The sequence below is a fragment of the Myripristis murdjan genome, chromosome 1 (genome assembly GCF_902150065.1).
Source record: "Myripristis murdjan chromosome 1, fMyrMur1.1, whole genome shotgun sequence".
NCBI lineage: Eukaryota > Metazoa > Chordata > Actinopteri > Holocentriformes > Holocentridae > Myripristis > Myripristis murdjan.
In genome coordinates, this window is record NC_043980.1 from 26,133,853 (window position 1) to 26,148,682 (window position 14,830).

General features: G+C 41.3%; 1 protein-coding gene across 1 annotated transcript; it reads right to left on the reverse strand.

The window, feature by feature from the left end:
- Positions 1-125: 125 nt before the first annotated feature.
- iqce (IQ motif containing E) lies at positions 126-14,104 on the reverse strand. Its single transcript, XM_030052871.1, has 21 exons — positions 13,717-14,104; positions 13,412-13,459; positions 13,198-13,243; positions 12,935-13,093; positions 11,492-11,593; positions 11,177-11,247; positions 10,350-10,463; positions 10,009-10,059; positions 9,857-9,927; positions 9,702-9,774; positions 9,447-9,487; positions 8,832-8,983; positions 7,414-7,469; positions 7,063-7,304; positions 6,554-6,661; positions 5,208-5,523; positions 5,023-5,109; positions 4,110-4,237; positions 3,911-3,966; positions 1,793-1,891; positions 126-1,455 (listed from the first exon to the last, which is right to left on the reverse strand). The coding sequence occupies exons 1-21, from the start codon at positions 13,789-13,791 to the stop codon at positions 1,331-1,333; spliced, it is 2,220 nt and encodes a 739-aa protein (XP_029908731.1). The 5' UTR covers positions 13,792-14,104; the 3' UTR covers positions 126-1,330.
- Between the last annotated feature and the right edge of the window lie 726 nt (positions 14,105-14,830).

Here is a 14,830-nt window from a genome sequence, read left to right on the forward strand (position 1 = left end):
GAGAGAGAGAGAGAGAGGGCAAAATGCGCAAAGAGGCCACCCCCTAAAGGTGAAGTCGTGGTAGTGCATGTGCATTCCAGCAAAGAGACACAATTGTGCTTACAAAAGGAGATGGAAGGTTTTGTCTGATAGAAAACATTTTATTTATTTGAGAAAAAAAAATCTGAATGGCAAACACACAACATCTAGAAGAACTGCATTCGCCCATTGCCTTTGTTGATTACCCTATATGGTTGACTGTGTGTTCAATATTGCAGCAGATGGATTTTTAATTCATTCACAGTTTGGATCTATAGTGCATCAGTTGATAGTCATACCTCAGTCATTCCTCATAGTGCTGATATTAATATTAGGCCTACATGTTGCATTTACATTATTTACACATTACAAATCACAAGTGTCAAAATATAATTCAAAATTATACTGGACTCTGTGATTCCCAGAAGAATTTGCACTGATTTTGGTCAGTGTTTATTTGGTTCACTTGGGCCAGCCAGGCTAACAGATAGAAATGAATTGAAGTACCGTTATTCGCTCAAATTTGATTTACAGTAGGCACTTTGGCGAACAAAAAAAATAGAACAATCACTGAATCAAAAGACAGATATTGAATGGAGCTATTTGGCTTGACTGATAAACTGTAACAGCTCACAGTTAATGGGAGTGTTAAGCTCACTACAAACTGATATCTTGCTGGTCTCACATTGCTTACTAACATCTACAGTGGAGTCCAGCCATCCTGCAGTTGAGGAGCCTCTGGTCGAATCACAGAGGGATGCTTGAGTCAGACATTGAATGCATCTACAAGTGAAGACACTAGCTCATATCCCAGGTAACATATTCAAAGTGAGATCTTTACATAAATCTCATCTCTATAGCACATGTGAATTGCCAGATCTTTTTGCATATTATAGTAGCACTTACTCCACAGAGATAATAAAAAACAACAGCAAACAGCATATGGCATTTACATTCCATATTATTCAGACGAATATTGGAATATCCCAGCAATCACATCCAGGTTCAGTATGAACATGAGCATATCCATGCGATGGTGAACCAGATATGCAGATTTGTATTATTTGTATGTGTCAACTCAAATGATGTACTTGAGTATCCCAAATGATGAGGGAATAATGATGTGCGCTAAAGGCCCTTACAATCAACTCCTTCGGCTGCTAGTATACACATAACACTGGCCGACAGACAGAAATGACTCTGTTCTTACCAAATGATAAGCCTCCAACACATTTGATCCAAGTCGAATCAGGCACAAAAATCCCATGGACTACTCACAGACAGACACACACACATCCCCATCCCAGAGGGTCTATAAGATGATGTTTTCTCTAGCTCTCAGAGGACGTGATGGCGATACAATGATGTCATCAGAATCATCAGAATCAACTGCAGTAGCTCCTCTGGAGTCATCTGGGCAATGGAGCTCCGTTTGGGCTGCAGAAGACATACAGTAATGTTTAATCACGAGGAAGTTATTTTAATTACCTTTATTATTTAAATTACTACCCTTGTCCAACCCTAAAGCCATCAAAACTGACAACAGTCACAATGTGCAATAGCATTTCAAAATGTTTTACAATTTACTGTACTCATATTTCCACATCAATTTCAGCTTTACAACAGGTCATGGCCTGACATTTCACTCTTCAGAATATTTAATTCCAGTAGGCTTTACTATACTCACATACCAAATGGGAACCAATAATGCATGTGCATACTATAAACAGTCATAAAAAGAGGAAGCAATATCCACTCTGTCTAACTCTCTGACCTGGTGCAAGTTTCACTCTGGAGGAGTGAGTGTTAGAGACAGGCCAGGGGTCTTCTTCTTCACTCTCCTTTTCATCATTGCTATGGAGGGATGCAGGACCTTAAATATCAAAACAATACAGTCACCCATATGGCACAACTCTGACACACTGTAGACAACATATATAAGGACATCATGGTATTTTTTTTTTTTTTTTTTTACAAAATGCAAATAGGCTTCAAGACCTCATCATTTCATGCTTGAACCAAAGCTGTCTTTACTCAAGTTTCCAATATAATAAGCTTGTGTCTAGCCTGTAAACCATTCTGTCTTTGTAGCCAAGAACCCTAATGGCATTTCACTGTTGTACAAGGCACCACCGTGCCCTTTCTTGGCTGGAACACAAGCTGAGATATTACAGTCCAACATCTCTCAGTGAAGGTAAAATCAACACAGCAAATGTGGTAGTGGTCTTGTAAACACGCAGGGAATACCACTGCCTGTCACTGGTCTGCCCTCTGTGCCCATCAGCAGCATCCCTCTTAGAAAGTCAGGAGGAAAAGGAAGTAAGTATTGTGGTGGCTGTGGGAAGTGTGGAAAGATTAGAGGTGAAGCAGAGGCTCAGGGCAGTTGCACCTCTGGATCTTGGGGAGGCATGTGAGGCAGCACCACCATTGTTCCACAGGGTTGCTGACTGTCCCCATCAGTGTCTGACAGAATAGCTGCTTGGAGGGTCTGGGGCTTTGGCTGGTGCAGAACGGGCCAGCACCCTGGAATTCAATCAGCATGCCGGCGGGATCCGTCGCCACGGATAAAGTTGTCAAGGTAGAAATGCCAAGCAGTTTTGAGAGGCTGGGAGCAGGTTGCTATGCATGGTTGAAGCCCACAGGCATAAACCATGTCTGACACCTGTAGAGTGGTCTTCCTGTCAAATCATGCTCCATCTCCCCCAGTGTGGAGGAAGTGTCCAAGGACAAAGTTCAGATGAAGAGGTGGCCTCTACAACTATGTGCTGACCTGCAGCCATCATGGTTTGAATGAGGGTCGTCTGAGAGATATACCCCTTGGCCTAATATAGACATTTCTTTAAGAACTTCTCCACTGTTTTCTTTGAATAATACTAAGTTGTTTTAATTTCCCTGTCCCTGAGGAATTACTAAATTCTGTTGAGGACATGTTAGGCCTGTTGTCTACACTAATACCAAGCAGCATGCCACCAATGGTTAAAGACGCTACCCAATATATGTATGAGAGCTAGTGTTGTGAACTGCTACCCAAGGTCGCTTCAGGCCATTTTGATACACCAAAACCAGATAGTGCTGATGGCAGGGAACAGCATGGCAATGAACATCCCCAAATGTCATCCTGTTTTCTCCACAAGTTCAACATGGCATAACCTGTCAGGATGTTTGATTCCCACTGGGGCCAGCTACGCTAAAAATGTACATACTCAAGGTGCTTGGATAAAGGCATCCAGCAAATGGCATCCATGTATTATCCATCTGGAGATGTTCCCATGGGCAGGTGTTGGATTAGATGTCAAGGGGAGAGGTTAAAAGGAAGGTGGGGCCTCCATTCCTGTTTTCCCACCAGGGAGACATGCGCTACAATTCGTCACAGGGCCTCAACATCTCAGTAAATGTCTAGCTGTCAAAACAGATCACATGTCTGCCTCATCTTTATGATGCCCAGGTTAACATCAAGCATGCTTGAAGGGCATTAGGTACCATACAGCATGCAGCGTCCTCTGGAGACACACCCCAGAGAGAAAGTCCCTGTCACCTCCTGGCAGACTGGGGCAGGCATGTGTGGCACCTCAGATGACTTTTTCATAGTGTACGTAGGTGAAGAGGGCAGACAGTGAGGGTTAAGACTTCTGCCAGTACTACATTCTATGAATAAATGAAGTCCTCCCTATTTCATGCTTGAACTCTCTTTACTCAAATATGTCACACATCCCTGCCCAGAGTGTGAAGTAAAAGGACAACCCTTACAGGTCCAATGAATACATTCATGGCATAAAGACATTAAATACACTCATGAAACACAGTAAGTGCTGTTGAGTGACTGTGTACATTTCCTGCTATCTATGTACTACTATGTCTGTGTATTAAAATATGACAAATGTTTGAGGCTTACTTGTTCTGCAGGGAGTGTATGTTGTAGAGGCTGTTCTTGGGGTCACAGTGGGCAAGCTATTTACACACACATACAGACACACACACACACACACACACACACACACACAAGCACAAACACACACGTCATTTTAAATGTCATATATGACAAAGTATCTCACTGTGTTTTTTACATGTTTCTGTGTACACATGCATGTCACCTCTTTGTGGCAAGATCACAACGAGCCAGGTGCCCCCTGAATGCAGACTGTATCATCGTCAAGGCAACCATATCCAGTTCTCCTTCTGCAGAGGACGCAACATCACTGCAGCTCTTTGCTACAATGGCCTGAGAAGGGAAGGGCAGGTGGTGAAACAGCAAAAGAAGCACAGAAAGAGGAGAGGAGAAAGGACAAGGGATGTAGGGTGTGCAAGACAGAGAGAGAAAAACATATGTGTTTGGTGAGATAGAACAAGGAAGATTACAGTGCAGAGTACAGAGCCATAGCAAACACTGTTCAGAGCCACCTTGTGGTTATTTGACTAAACAATTTTTTTTTCCATTTCAGGACATCTTCATCCACAATGACCTCTAGTAAGCCTCTGTCTTAGTCAAGAGCATAAACTCAATTTACTGGTTGAGACTTAGTCTATGTTTCTACACCCTTTCGTCTAGTCCAGGGGCTTGAGAAAGTCGATGCCAACCTTTAGTCCTTGATAGGACTTTAAAACATAGCTGACAGGTGTATGGCTTCAGAAAACACAAAATAGAACAGACAAGGAATCTTATACGGACTTTGGCTCTGCTTGCAGGGTGAAACAAAGAAAATGAAAACAGAATTTAGTATCGCTCATAGGAAAAGTGTGACATAGTTCAAAAGCACACACTGAAAATGTTACATTTGCTTTATTACAGTGGCTTCTAGATGGAAAATTATTTGAGTCCTTGAGGCAAACAAAACTATTACGGTTAGACAGTTTGAAAAACAGGGCTGCAGAAAACTTATTTCTGTAATGCTGCTGCATGAAGATTACTGCATTTGAATCTGACAGTGTGACATGTAACATCAGTCTTAGTTGTTTTACATACGGAGCACCTATGAGTGTGTGTGTGGGTGTATTTGTGAATGCAACCTTTGTCTGTGAGCCTTTGCGCAGGACCTTGAGCTGTGTCTCTCTGAGGAGATGGCCTCTTAATGCTGACTGCACCATGACAATGTCCTTAAGACAGAATGAAGAGACACAGCAATAGAGTGAGATCTGGGCAGAACTAGTCACTGTGTTAAATAGGTTATAAATGGCCGTGTTATATTACATACCCTTTCTCTGTGATCCCTCCAATTTTTCTGGATGATGCAGGCCGCTTTATCTCTCTCCTTCCATGTGTCCTCATTCCTTGGCTTCTCCTCTGTGTATGTACCTGAAATTTCCTCTCCTTGTTCTATCTTCTGTTCCCACCGCTTGTCTTTCCCTTCATCATCCTTCTCCCTGCCTTCCTCCTGCCTCACACTGGCCTGGGACTCCTCATGGCTCTCTGGTGTTATGGGAGAGGAAGAGGGGAACTCAGATGGAGCAGGTTTGTCTCTGTCCTCTTCCAGAGCTTGGATTCTCACCCACAACTGTTCCAGCTCCTGTCTGAGAAAGACACAAACACACACACACACAGAAACATGCATGTACAAATGAACACACAAACAATTCTTACAAAGGCCATTCAGGTGAAAAAACTTACCCATCAGCGGCCACAGGTGCCCAGCTTGTGGGCAACAGTGGCCATAACCAGCTTATTGGGTTTTCTAAAGCCTCAACTTAACATAATTCTTCCACAGAGCTCAGTAGAAATGCTAGTGTCTGTGCTGACTTGGAACTGGTCATTTTGTCATTGATATATCTGATAAATTTTGTTTCTAGGTAATGTCAGCTTGTTAATGAGAAAACGACATTATCTGGTCAGCAAATCATGAATGTTTTCTTGTACACACGTCTCATGTGCACACTACCCAATAAATGTAGTCTAATGAGCTGTCTATTGAGTGCCAATAGTGCTAAAAACACAATGTCATAGTAAACTAAATGGGGAAAGAAATTTATCTTACTAGACTATTGACTTCTAGTGTAACTGTATCAATGAACCCACACCACAACATGTTTTCTGCACACCTTGTTCAACTGCCCAGTCATTATACATATATTTAGCCATTATCAGCAAATGGTAAAATTTCAACTTCAAAGTCTCTATATGACATACTGTTGCAATCTATAAACACAACTATAACCCTAACCCTAACAGAAGATTTTACTGTAGAATTACTGTTTCTGATGTAGACTAAACAATAGTTAGTGTTCCTTTTGTTAGTACAACAGCTTATTTCAGTATTTATCATCCATGATAACAGTATGTGAGTTTGGACGAGGTTTTAAAAGGTTTTATCTGGGTGGAGTGCAGTTTTGTGAAAGATATGGCATCTCACCAAGGACTACTGTTATATACTTTCTATCTTTTTACATCTCTTTATCTGTCATTATATTCAACTCCCTATGTTTCCTTAAAAAATATAATTAGTAGATATCTAGGAATGTTCCACACTATGGCATGCTAAATCAAATGACATGATGATATGTGGCACATCACTAAATCAAATCTCTTGTCATAAGTAAAACATACTTATGTTCCTGCCTCTCTCTCTCACGGTCATTTGTCTGTTCAGTCTTCCATAGCTCTGTCTCTTTCACCGTTTCTTCTCTTTCTGTCCTCAGTTGTCTCAACTCATCACTGAAAACACAAACACAAGACACATAAATGCACAAACATAGAAACGTGTGTGTGTATATATATATATATGTGTGTGTGTGTGTGTGTGTGTGTGTGTATATATATATATATATATATATATATATTTTTTTTTTTTTTTTTTTTTTTTTCATTTAATTTTTTTTTTTTTTTCATTACAGTATTAAATGATGTTTTGTTTTCCTGAACAGATTTTATATTTTGGAAACTTAAAGTAAGAAAGTTTCTTTTTCTGATGTACATATACTATGATTATATATATATATATATATATATATATATATATATTAGCTTGAAAGGGTGGGTTTAGTCCATTTAACAAATGAAATGTGTCGACAGAGTGGGTTCACCCTGCAGTTCATCCCTTGCTGCTGCTCACTTACTCTTTACTTGTCAAAGTCTCTTGAAGCTCCACCTTCTCTTTCTCCAACTGGCTGACACGGCCTCTCAGAGCAGAGACCTCCTCCCCTTCCTCAGTGGTCGTTCCCACGGAGACCACTGCCTCTGTTGCCATGGAAACCCCCCGTGTAACCTCCAGAATCTCAGCGGCCGTGGTCTGAACCTCCTGATCCAATTGGCTGCTGCTTTTTGCCGAGAGGGCGTGTCTTCTGGTGTCCTCCAGCCTCTGATAGGAGGAGAGAGAGGGCTGTCTGTAACAACGTTGCTGTGTGGAAGCAGGCCACCTGACACAGACAGCAGCACGCAGCTGAATCACTGATTTGAATTTCCCTCACCTTCTCCACTTCCAATAGCCTTCTCAGCAGTCGCTGTTTACTCCACTCTCTATACCCTGGAGTTATATGTATTCAAGAAAGAAAACAAACACACACATTTTTTTCATCAGTAAGACAGCATGGAATACAATACAGCAGTGACATGACATTAATAATGTAGGTTTGGGAATGAATAATCAGATATTAGGGATGAGCAATATGTCTGAAGACTGAGGGTCTATTTTCAGTATCAACACATATTACAATATGACTCATTCAAATCACATGTCAGGAAATCAAAATTAATATAGGCCTCATTGAACCAAATGGTAATGTTTGATGCAATGTAAAAAAAAAAAAAAAAAAAAAAAAAAAAAAAAAAACTCTAAATGTTTCATCCCTAATTTTGTCAGTTCTTAAATAAATATTTGCTTGTTATTGTCAGTTTAGACAACAAGATTGTGTGCTACAATATCCCAAAAACATTATGTCATTTTACCAAAAGAAGATAAATGATACTGAATTATGGCCCAGCAATTCCCTCTTAACAATCCAGTTCCTTAATGACTGTCTTATTGGTTCCTTCCTCATTTGTATTGCTTTTATAGAACTTAGCACCTCAGAAACTCTAAGCTGTGAAATTCAACGAAATTGTCCCAAAATGACTTTCCATAACCAATTCAGAGTCAGATTGCCTTCATAGGCTAGAAGTTTTATTCCTTCCTGGTTTGTTAATGATGTTTTGTCAGCTCTGAAAACTTCGGCAGAGGTAAAAAGTGTAAACAATGTGGCTTCCGCTGCAGTTGGGACTGCTGCAGATAAAAGCTGAAAACCATCATCAACTGCAATTGAAGTCTGAAAAGAAACTAGAGAGGATATTCTGAATGTATTCCTCTAAAGTGGCCCATGTGTAAATCCCTGATATTTCATGTCTTCATCAAGGAAAAGTCAGCAAAATAACTTTCACCTCTCAAAATTCTATTGCATGACTCTACCAGCATCCACAATTGCACACGCAGAACAAAACAAAACGCACCACACAAATGCAACGTTGTCACAAGATCTCGGGGGACAGGAGTACGGCCAGCTGACTTCTCTGCAGCACAGGCCGCAGTTTTCTCTGCGCTCACCTCGCAATCTCATGCACAGCACAAGAGAATTCAACAGTGTGGCATTTGTCCAAACTGTAGCACTTAGAAACAGTGTAGGAAATTTAAATAAACAAACAAACAAACAAACAAACAAAAAAACAAACAAATAAATAAATGGCAATAAATGTTGAGACTGATCAGGAAACTTTGTTAAAACCTTGGTGGTTTTGGAAACACAGGACTTCCCAACACTACACCGACACAGATGACTGACATTACAGCGGCGAACAAGCACACATCAAGGCACATGGAGTGTGTGTTACAGAGTATGCAGGTCTGCGTCTTGACCTTTGATTCCTCCGACAGGACTGTCGATGTTGAGTTCCTCTCTCAGCGCTGTGTTCTCTTGCTGAAGCTGCTTCAGGTTCTCAGACAGACGCAGGACCGTGGAGCTCAGAGCCTTCTGCTGCCTCTGGGAGCCTTTACTCTCTGCTCGACTGCTACAGACACCGAGAGGAGATGGGGAGGGTTAAAAAGAAAAAGATAGTGATGACATTACAAAGACTTGCAATCCATCCTTTTGCCAGCTCATATATTATCTCAGAAAGTACCCATCCCTTACATAACAGCCCAGACAAGTCTCTATCTTCTCAGTCTCAGTGCTCCCAAGAAAAAACAGATATAAGTATTCGTCACTTAATCCCACTGTCTTAGATTTCATAAAAATTGGTAAAAGCCGAAGGAAGGCCATGATGTTGATGATGATGATGATGATGGTGGCCATGACTTGTCTTGTGCTGCACGATCATCTTCCACTGATGAACTATTTGTTGTGCCTATCAGTCATAACTTTTTTCATATAATACTGTTTACTTGCTGCGAAGCCAACTTCCCATGAGAACAAATACAGTTGAAACTTGAACTTGATATGTGGATTTGGGTTTGAAATCAATAGATCAGCACCTTCTCTCTGCAGCTTCTAGCAGCATTCTCAGCCTCTGGATCTGAAAGACAGGACACAGACAGACACACTATCAGTAAGACCAGGATGTGGTGTAAGCCATGAAGTTAAAGTGCTGGGACGGCTATCCCTCTGAAGCTGGAGCAGCCATGAAAATTTTACAGACAGTAGCATGCCGTGACATTTTTAATTTACAGGCATGTGGAAAATTAACAATTAAAATGCAGATATTTCGTATCCAGGGGCAAAGATCTTACCTCTTCAAAGTAGGTATCCACTGTGATCTTTAACTCCTCCATGTTGGTGGTTCTCAGCTCACTCTGCAGTTTACTGGAAAGGAGAGAAAACTGAACGATGTGCTGCCTCACAACTGAACTGAATGGATTCACCCATAGGTGGATACACATTTTACCTTAAGGCATTTTCTTTCTCTCTACACTGCTGCTCCAGCTTCAGAATTCTCTGTTTGAGCCCGTTTAAAACCTGGAAGACAAAGTTACATTTAAAACCTGGGCAGGTTCACACACACAAGCTAAAAAAAACATGCAGACTAGACATACTCACCACACTCCCGTCTTTCTTCTTATCCACCAAACTACGAGTGTAATCAGATCCCTTTAATGATAATGATAAAACACAAAATACATAGCTTTTAGAGATGACTTTTTTGGCATTTCTGTTTCATTTGGTAGTAACAGTGCAGAGAGAAAGGACAGGCAGGGGAGACGCAGCAAAAGGACTGGGCTTGGATTCAGAACCCAGACTGCGGCGTTAAGGACTTACACTTGACATGTGGTACACACCCTGCCAGGTGAGCCACCAGGGTGTGCCACACCTAGTTTCTAAATTTAATCAGCGGTTTTGTCCAGGTATCATGACACTGTACAGCAATTCAGTGTTCTTACTTTGGTCGGATCCAACAGTTCCTCAATCTGTTTCTCTCTTTTAGTGTTATCTTCCTCCAGGCGGCGCAGTTTGGCTTTCATCTGTTGGTTGTCAGCCTTTTGAGCCTGGAGACTCTGCAGAAACAGCATAAGCAATTAATCACACATTGAGAGAGGTATACAGAAAAAAGTGAAAAATGCACACACATTAGGGGTGTGCATCACAAGTTTCATCACAATACAATATTTTATCAATTCTTTGCACAATTATACAATATTTGCCAATCTCACAAAGTCATCCACAATACAAAGTCAATTCGATTCACCTCTGTGGCTTATGATCGCTATGAGATGACGTCATATGCCCATTTAACAGCTGCAGCTGTGATGATTTGCCTGGCGCTAGCACTGTTTAATGTCTAGTACTTGGACGCAAATGGTGACAGGCATGCCATGAGAGTTTCAAAATAAAGGTGTATCTCTAAGATGACAATATGGATCGACATTTTCACTTAGTATTGATGTATTGATCCAGATAAATGGACTGTTTCACCCCTAACACATATCCAGTAGTTCTCCCATTTTTTAACCAAACACAAACTTGAATCAACTAAAATTACTGATCCCTGTATGAGCTTCTCCTGTTTCGCATACAGCACCATGGAGTTGGCTGCAGTGCTCAAAGACACTTCACCAGAGCGAGTACTTGTTTACACTGAGGTCGGAGTGCAGCTCCTCCAACTGAGGAGCAGTCCCACAACATGGTGTAACTCCCTACACCACTGTGCTGCTCAATGTGAAAAGAAATGCTTATTTGAAATGTTAAACAATAAATTAATCCTTTTTACCTTTTTCAGACGAATGATTTCATCATACATGTCCTCTTTCTCTCTGTAGTCGCCTGTACCTGAAGTGTAGCCTGGGAGACAGAGAGAGATGTGATATCCTTGAAAAAAGTACATGTGAAAGACTGGGTGGTGATAATATCATATCACACTCCATTTTGTCTGGACAACTGATTCTCTCCCTGCTGTCTGCTGTGTTAAGGCCTCCCACCATCACAACAGGCCGCTCTGTTTGGCACTAAAACTGAGATTCCCCCCCAGCTCTCTCTATCTGTCCTCCCTCTGTTTTTCCTTTCACACACCTACACATTCTCTCACCATTGGATGCAGAGTGGAGGTGTTTGTGTTTCCTCGTGGTCAAGCTCTGTTTGAGGAACTCTGGTGCGCTGTCGAACTCTGACCTCACCGTCTGGGAGAGATCTGAGAGAAAGGGAAAAAGAAAGAAAAGACTATGGAAGTTGAGAACACTCTATTAGCAACAATCACAGGTCAGTGTGTCAATAAAGCGTCTTTATGAAGACACAGTCGGGACACACTAGATCACTGTCACATCATCTGCCATGTCACCCTCTTTTTGAAACAAAGATTTTAAGGGAAATTCCATTCTAAGAGTTATTCCAGGAGTTGTTTTGTAAGGAAATGTTGCAATTTATGCAACTTCCTGAGCAAAGGATGCCTTGCTGCATTCAGCTATGGGTTGACTGTGTAGGTGGAAAGTGCAATAAAGTGAGCAGTAACCTGGTAAGAACAAGAGAGTTTTTTTTTTTTTCCCCAGCAGAGAAAAAGCAAGTCCTGTCACTTACACAAAACACAGTAAGTGTTTTATGAGTGGGGAAATTCGTATCTGTCCCTGTTCTACGATGGATTTCTTCATGTGCGATTATTGAACGTTGGTGCAAAATGCTGGGTACAGTAAGGCAAGTAAGTAGAGGTAAAAAAAAAAAAAAGAAGACAACGGAATACTTGCAATAAATTTTATTATAAATGCACTATGTTTCCATACCACGTGAAGCTCTTTGTCCCTATCCTAACCTGATGATGGTCAAAACATTGTGCATTTACAATAAAGTGCATTTACAATAAAGTTACAATAAAATCTTATTTTTTGCCTGTTGGATCCTTCCTCTTATACACCTGTCTACAAGAAGCTGAAGGTGTGCATGAGGTTTCATCATCAGATTCTGAAGGAGTGACATCAAAATCTGGTGAAAAAAATCTGCTTTCAAACTACAAATATCTCAGTGTGTCATCCTGTCATCTACATTGGGCCAGTTGTGCACTGTACCAAAATATGAAAAATAATTTAATAAAAAAGTCAAGACAAATTGCTGATGGCTGTTTTTTAGAGTGGATTATTTCTTTAAAGCATAAAACCTATTTTCTGTTGTTAACGTCGCACAACAGAGCTCACAAAATCAATTATTTTATCAACAAGCGATACTCCAAAAAAAGCTACAAGCTCATCGAGGATATCTCCACCTGTGTCAAGTATCTCCAGCTTTATTTTATGTTTCACAAAATGACACATGAATTCGCGTTTCATAATAAAACATATCAATATTGAGCCACCCTCCTACAGAGAGTCAACACAGCCGTTATCAGCTGTAAAAACAGTCATGAGACACAACTCCCTCTCTCACTTTGGCCTCTATCCATCCAACTGGCCCTCCTGAGGAACAGCACAGTGTGTTTGTGTGTGTGTGTGTGTGTGTGTGTGTGTGTGTGTGTGTGTGTGTGTGTGTGTGTGTGTGCGCTACCTACCGTGGCCGTTGCTGAGGGACGCGAGGTGAGCAGAGACAGTCTCCACAAGGGTGTCCCCTCTGCCCCCCCTGCTGTCGCCCAGGGAGGCCCTCGGCAGTCTCCAGGCCGCCACCGCTGCTCTCCTGGGATTCACGTTCAGACTGGAGAGATATGGAGACCCTACAAACACACACACATAAAAAGAAATAACCAGTATGAGAGTGAGGATTTTAATTTTAATTTGCCCATCCATCCATCAGCAGAGGTGCTGAGAGGATACATACTTGGAGAGGGAGGAGGTTTACCAGAAGATCTCTTCCGCCTTGTTCTCTGGTGGGGGACAAACACAAGACAAAATACATCTTATGACAGGATGATGCTCTTAATAGTGAAATGACAGAATAAACATAAATGATGCAAAGTGTCACACTACTGCCAGGATGACCTTTAACTTAACTTAAAAAAAAAAAAAAAAAAAAGCATAAGTTCAGTGTTTACCTTCTCATTTTCAGACATGTCAGCAGAGAAAGAGAAGCCATCCTCTACCTGGGTGACAGAAGAGAGAGGGGGTGGAATATTTTTTTTATTAAAATATTGTACTCAACTCTGTTTGATGGTGAAGTTTTCGGTCCATCAGTTCAGTCTCTTTTTATGTGGTGTGCTGGGCTGTTTGGAGTTACAGGCTCAGGAAATGAAATAAACCAGAGAACATTTTTTTTTTTTACAACCACAAGAGAAACAAACAAGCAAAAAAAGCGCTGGCTAGCAAAAGTCAGGTAAACCCCCTGGACCTGACCACTCACCAGATGTTCACAGTCCTCGTCAGTCTGCACATCACTTGCCTCCAGAGACATTTTAACAGCACCTACGCTAAACATGACAAACTAAGTTGGAAAAGCTCGACTTTGCCCGTGTGCAATCCCCCTCATCGTTTCCGTAAATCCCACTTTCAGGCTGCTACTCTTCCAAGTAAAAAACGTGGGGAAACCAAACGTTACGCTACATTTCGGATCTCCGACCACAACGCCATCCCGAAAAGTTGCTCCGTGTCATTATATTTTGAGGAATTATCACAGACTTTTGGCCGCAGCTTCCAGAAAACCGTTGAAATGATCTTTTTTTGTTTTTCCTTCCGCGCAGAGATGACTGTTTTCACATCAGTGTTTCAGTGTCGAGTCGTCTAGCAACCAGGCAGCCGTAGTGAGCCGCGTCAAGCCGGTGAGAGGAAGCGAGCGCAAAACAGGAAGTTAGATAATGTGTCCTTCAAAATGAAAGCATAAAAGTTGACAGATTTGGGAAAAAACGAACAAGTAGATCTTTTTCAATATATTTGGCAGCAAAAACATCAAAATAAACCACATCTTGGATTTTTTTTTTTTAATTTAATACACTACCAATATCTCCTAATGGTCGTTGGAACTTGTGTTACTCAAAGGACGTTGTACCCGTTTGTCAATGCGGCCTTTATTTTGGAATTTAGCACCGGTTGTATCATGTTTTATTTTGGCCGCCTTGACACTGCTAGTGTGATAAAGCAGGACCCAGGGTTACATGTCAATAGGTTTGCAGTTTTTCCTTGCCTATGACTCATTTCTTCGCATTTCTCATTGGTGGAGACGCTTTTGAGGGCGGGACCTGAAGTTCTCACCTCCAATAGCATAAGAGAAGGAAACAAGGCAAGGAGAGGTGAGGGAGACTTTTGAGATATAACCAGATTTCCTTTAAGGTAATTTACGTTTCTTAGGAAAGCGACGGATTTTCTAAACATTTGGGATGAACATTTTGGCTTATTGGTTAAGGGTAGGGTTAAGGTTAGGGTTAGGTTTAGGCGTAGATTAAGATTAGGGTTAGGCATAAATTGGTCATGGCTAACGTTAATGAAAGGCTGTAGTGAATGAACGTAAGTCAATTAGGAAT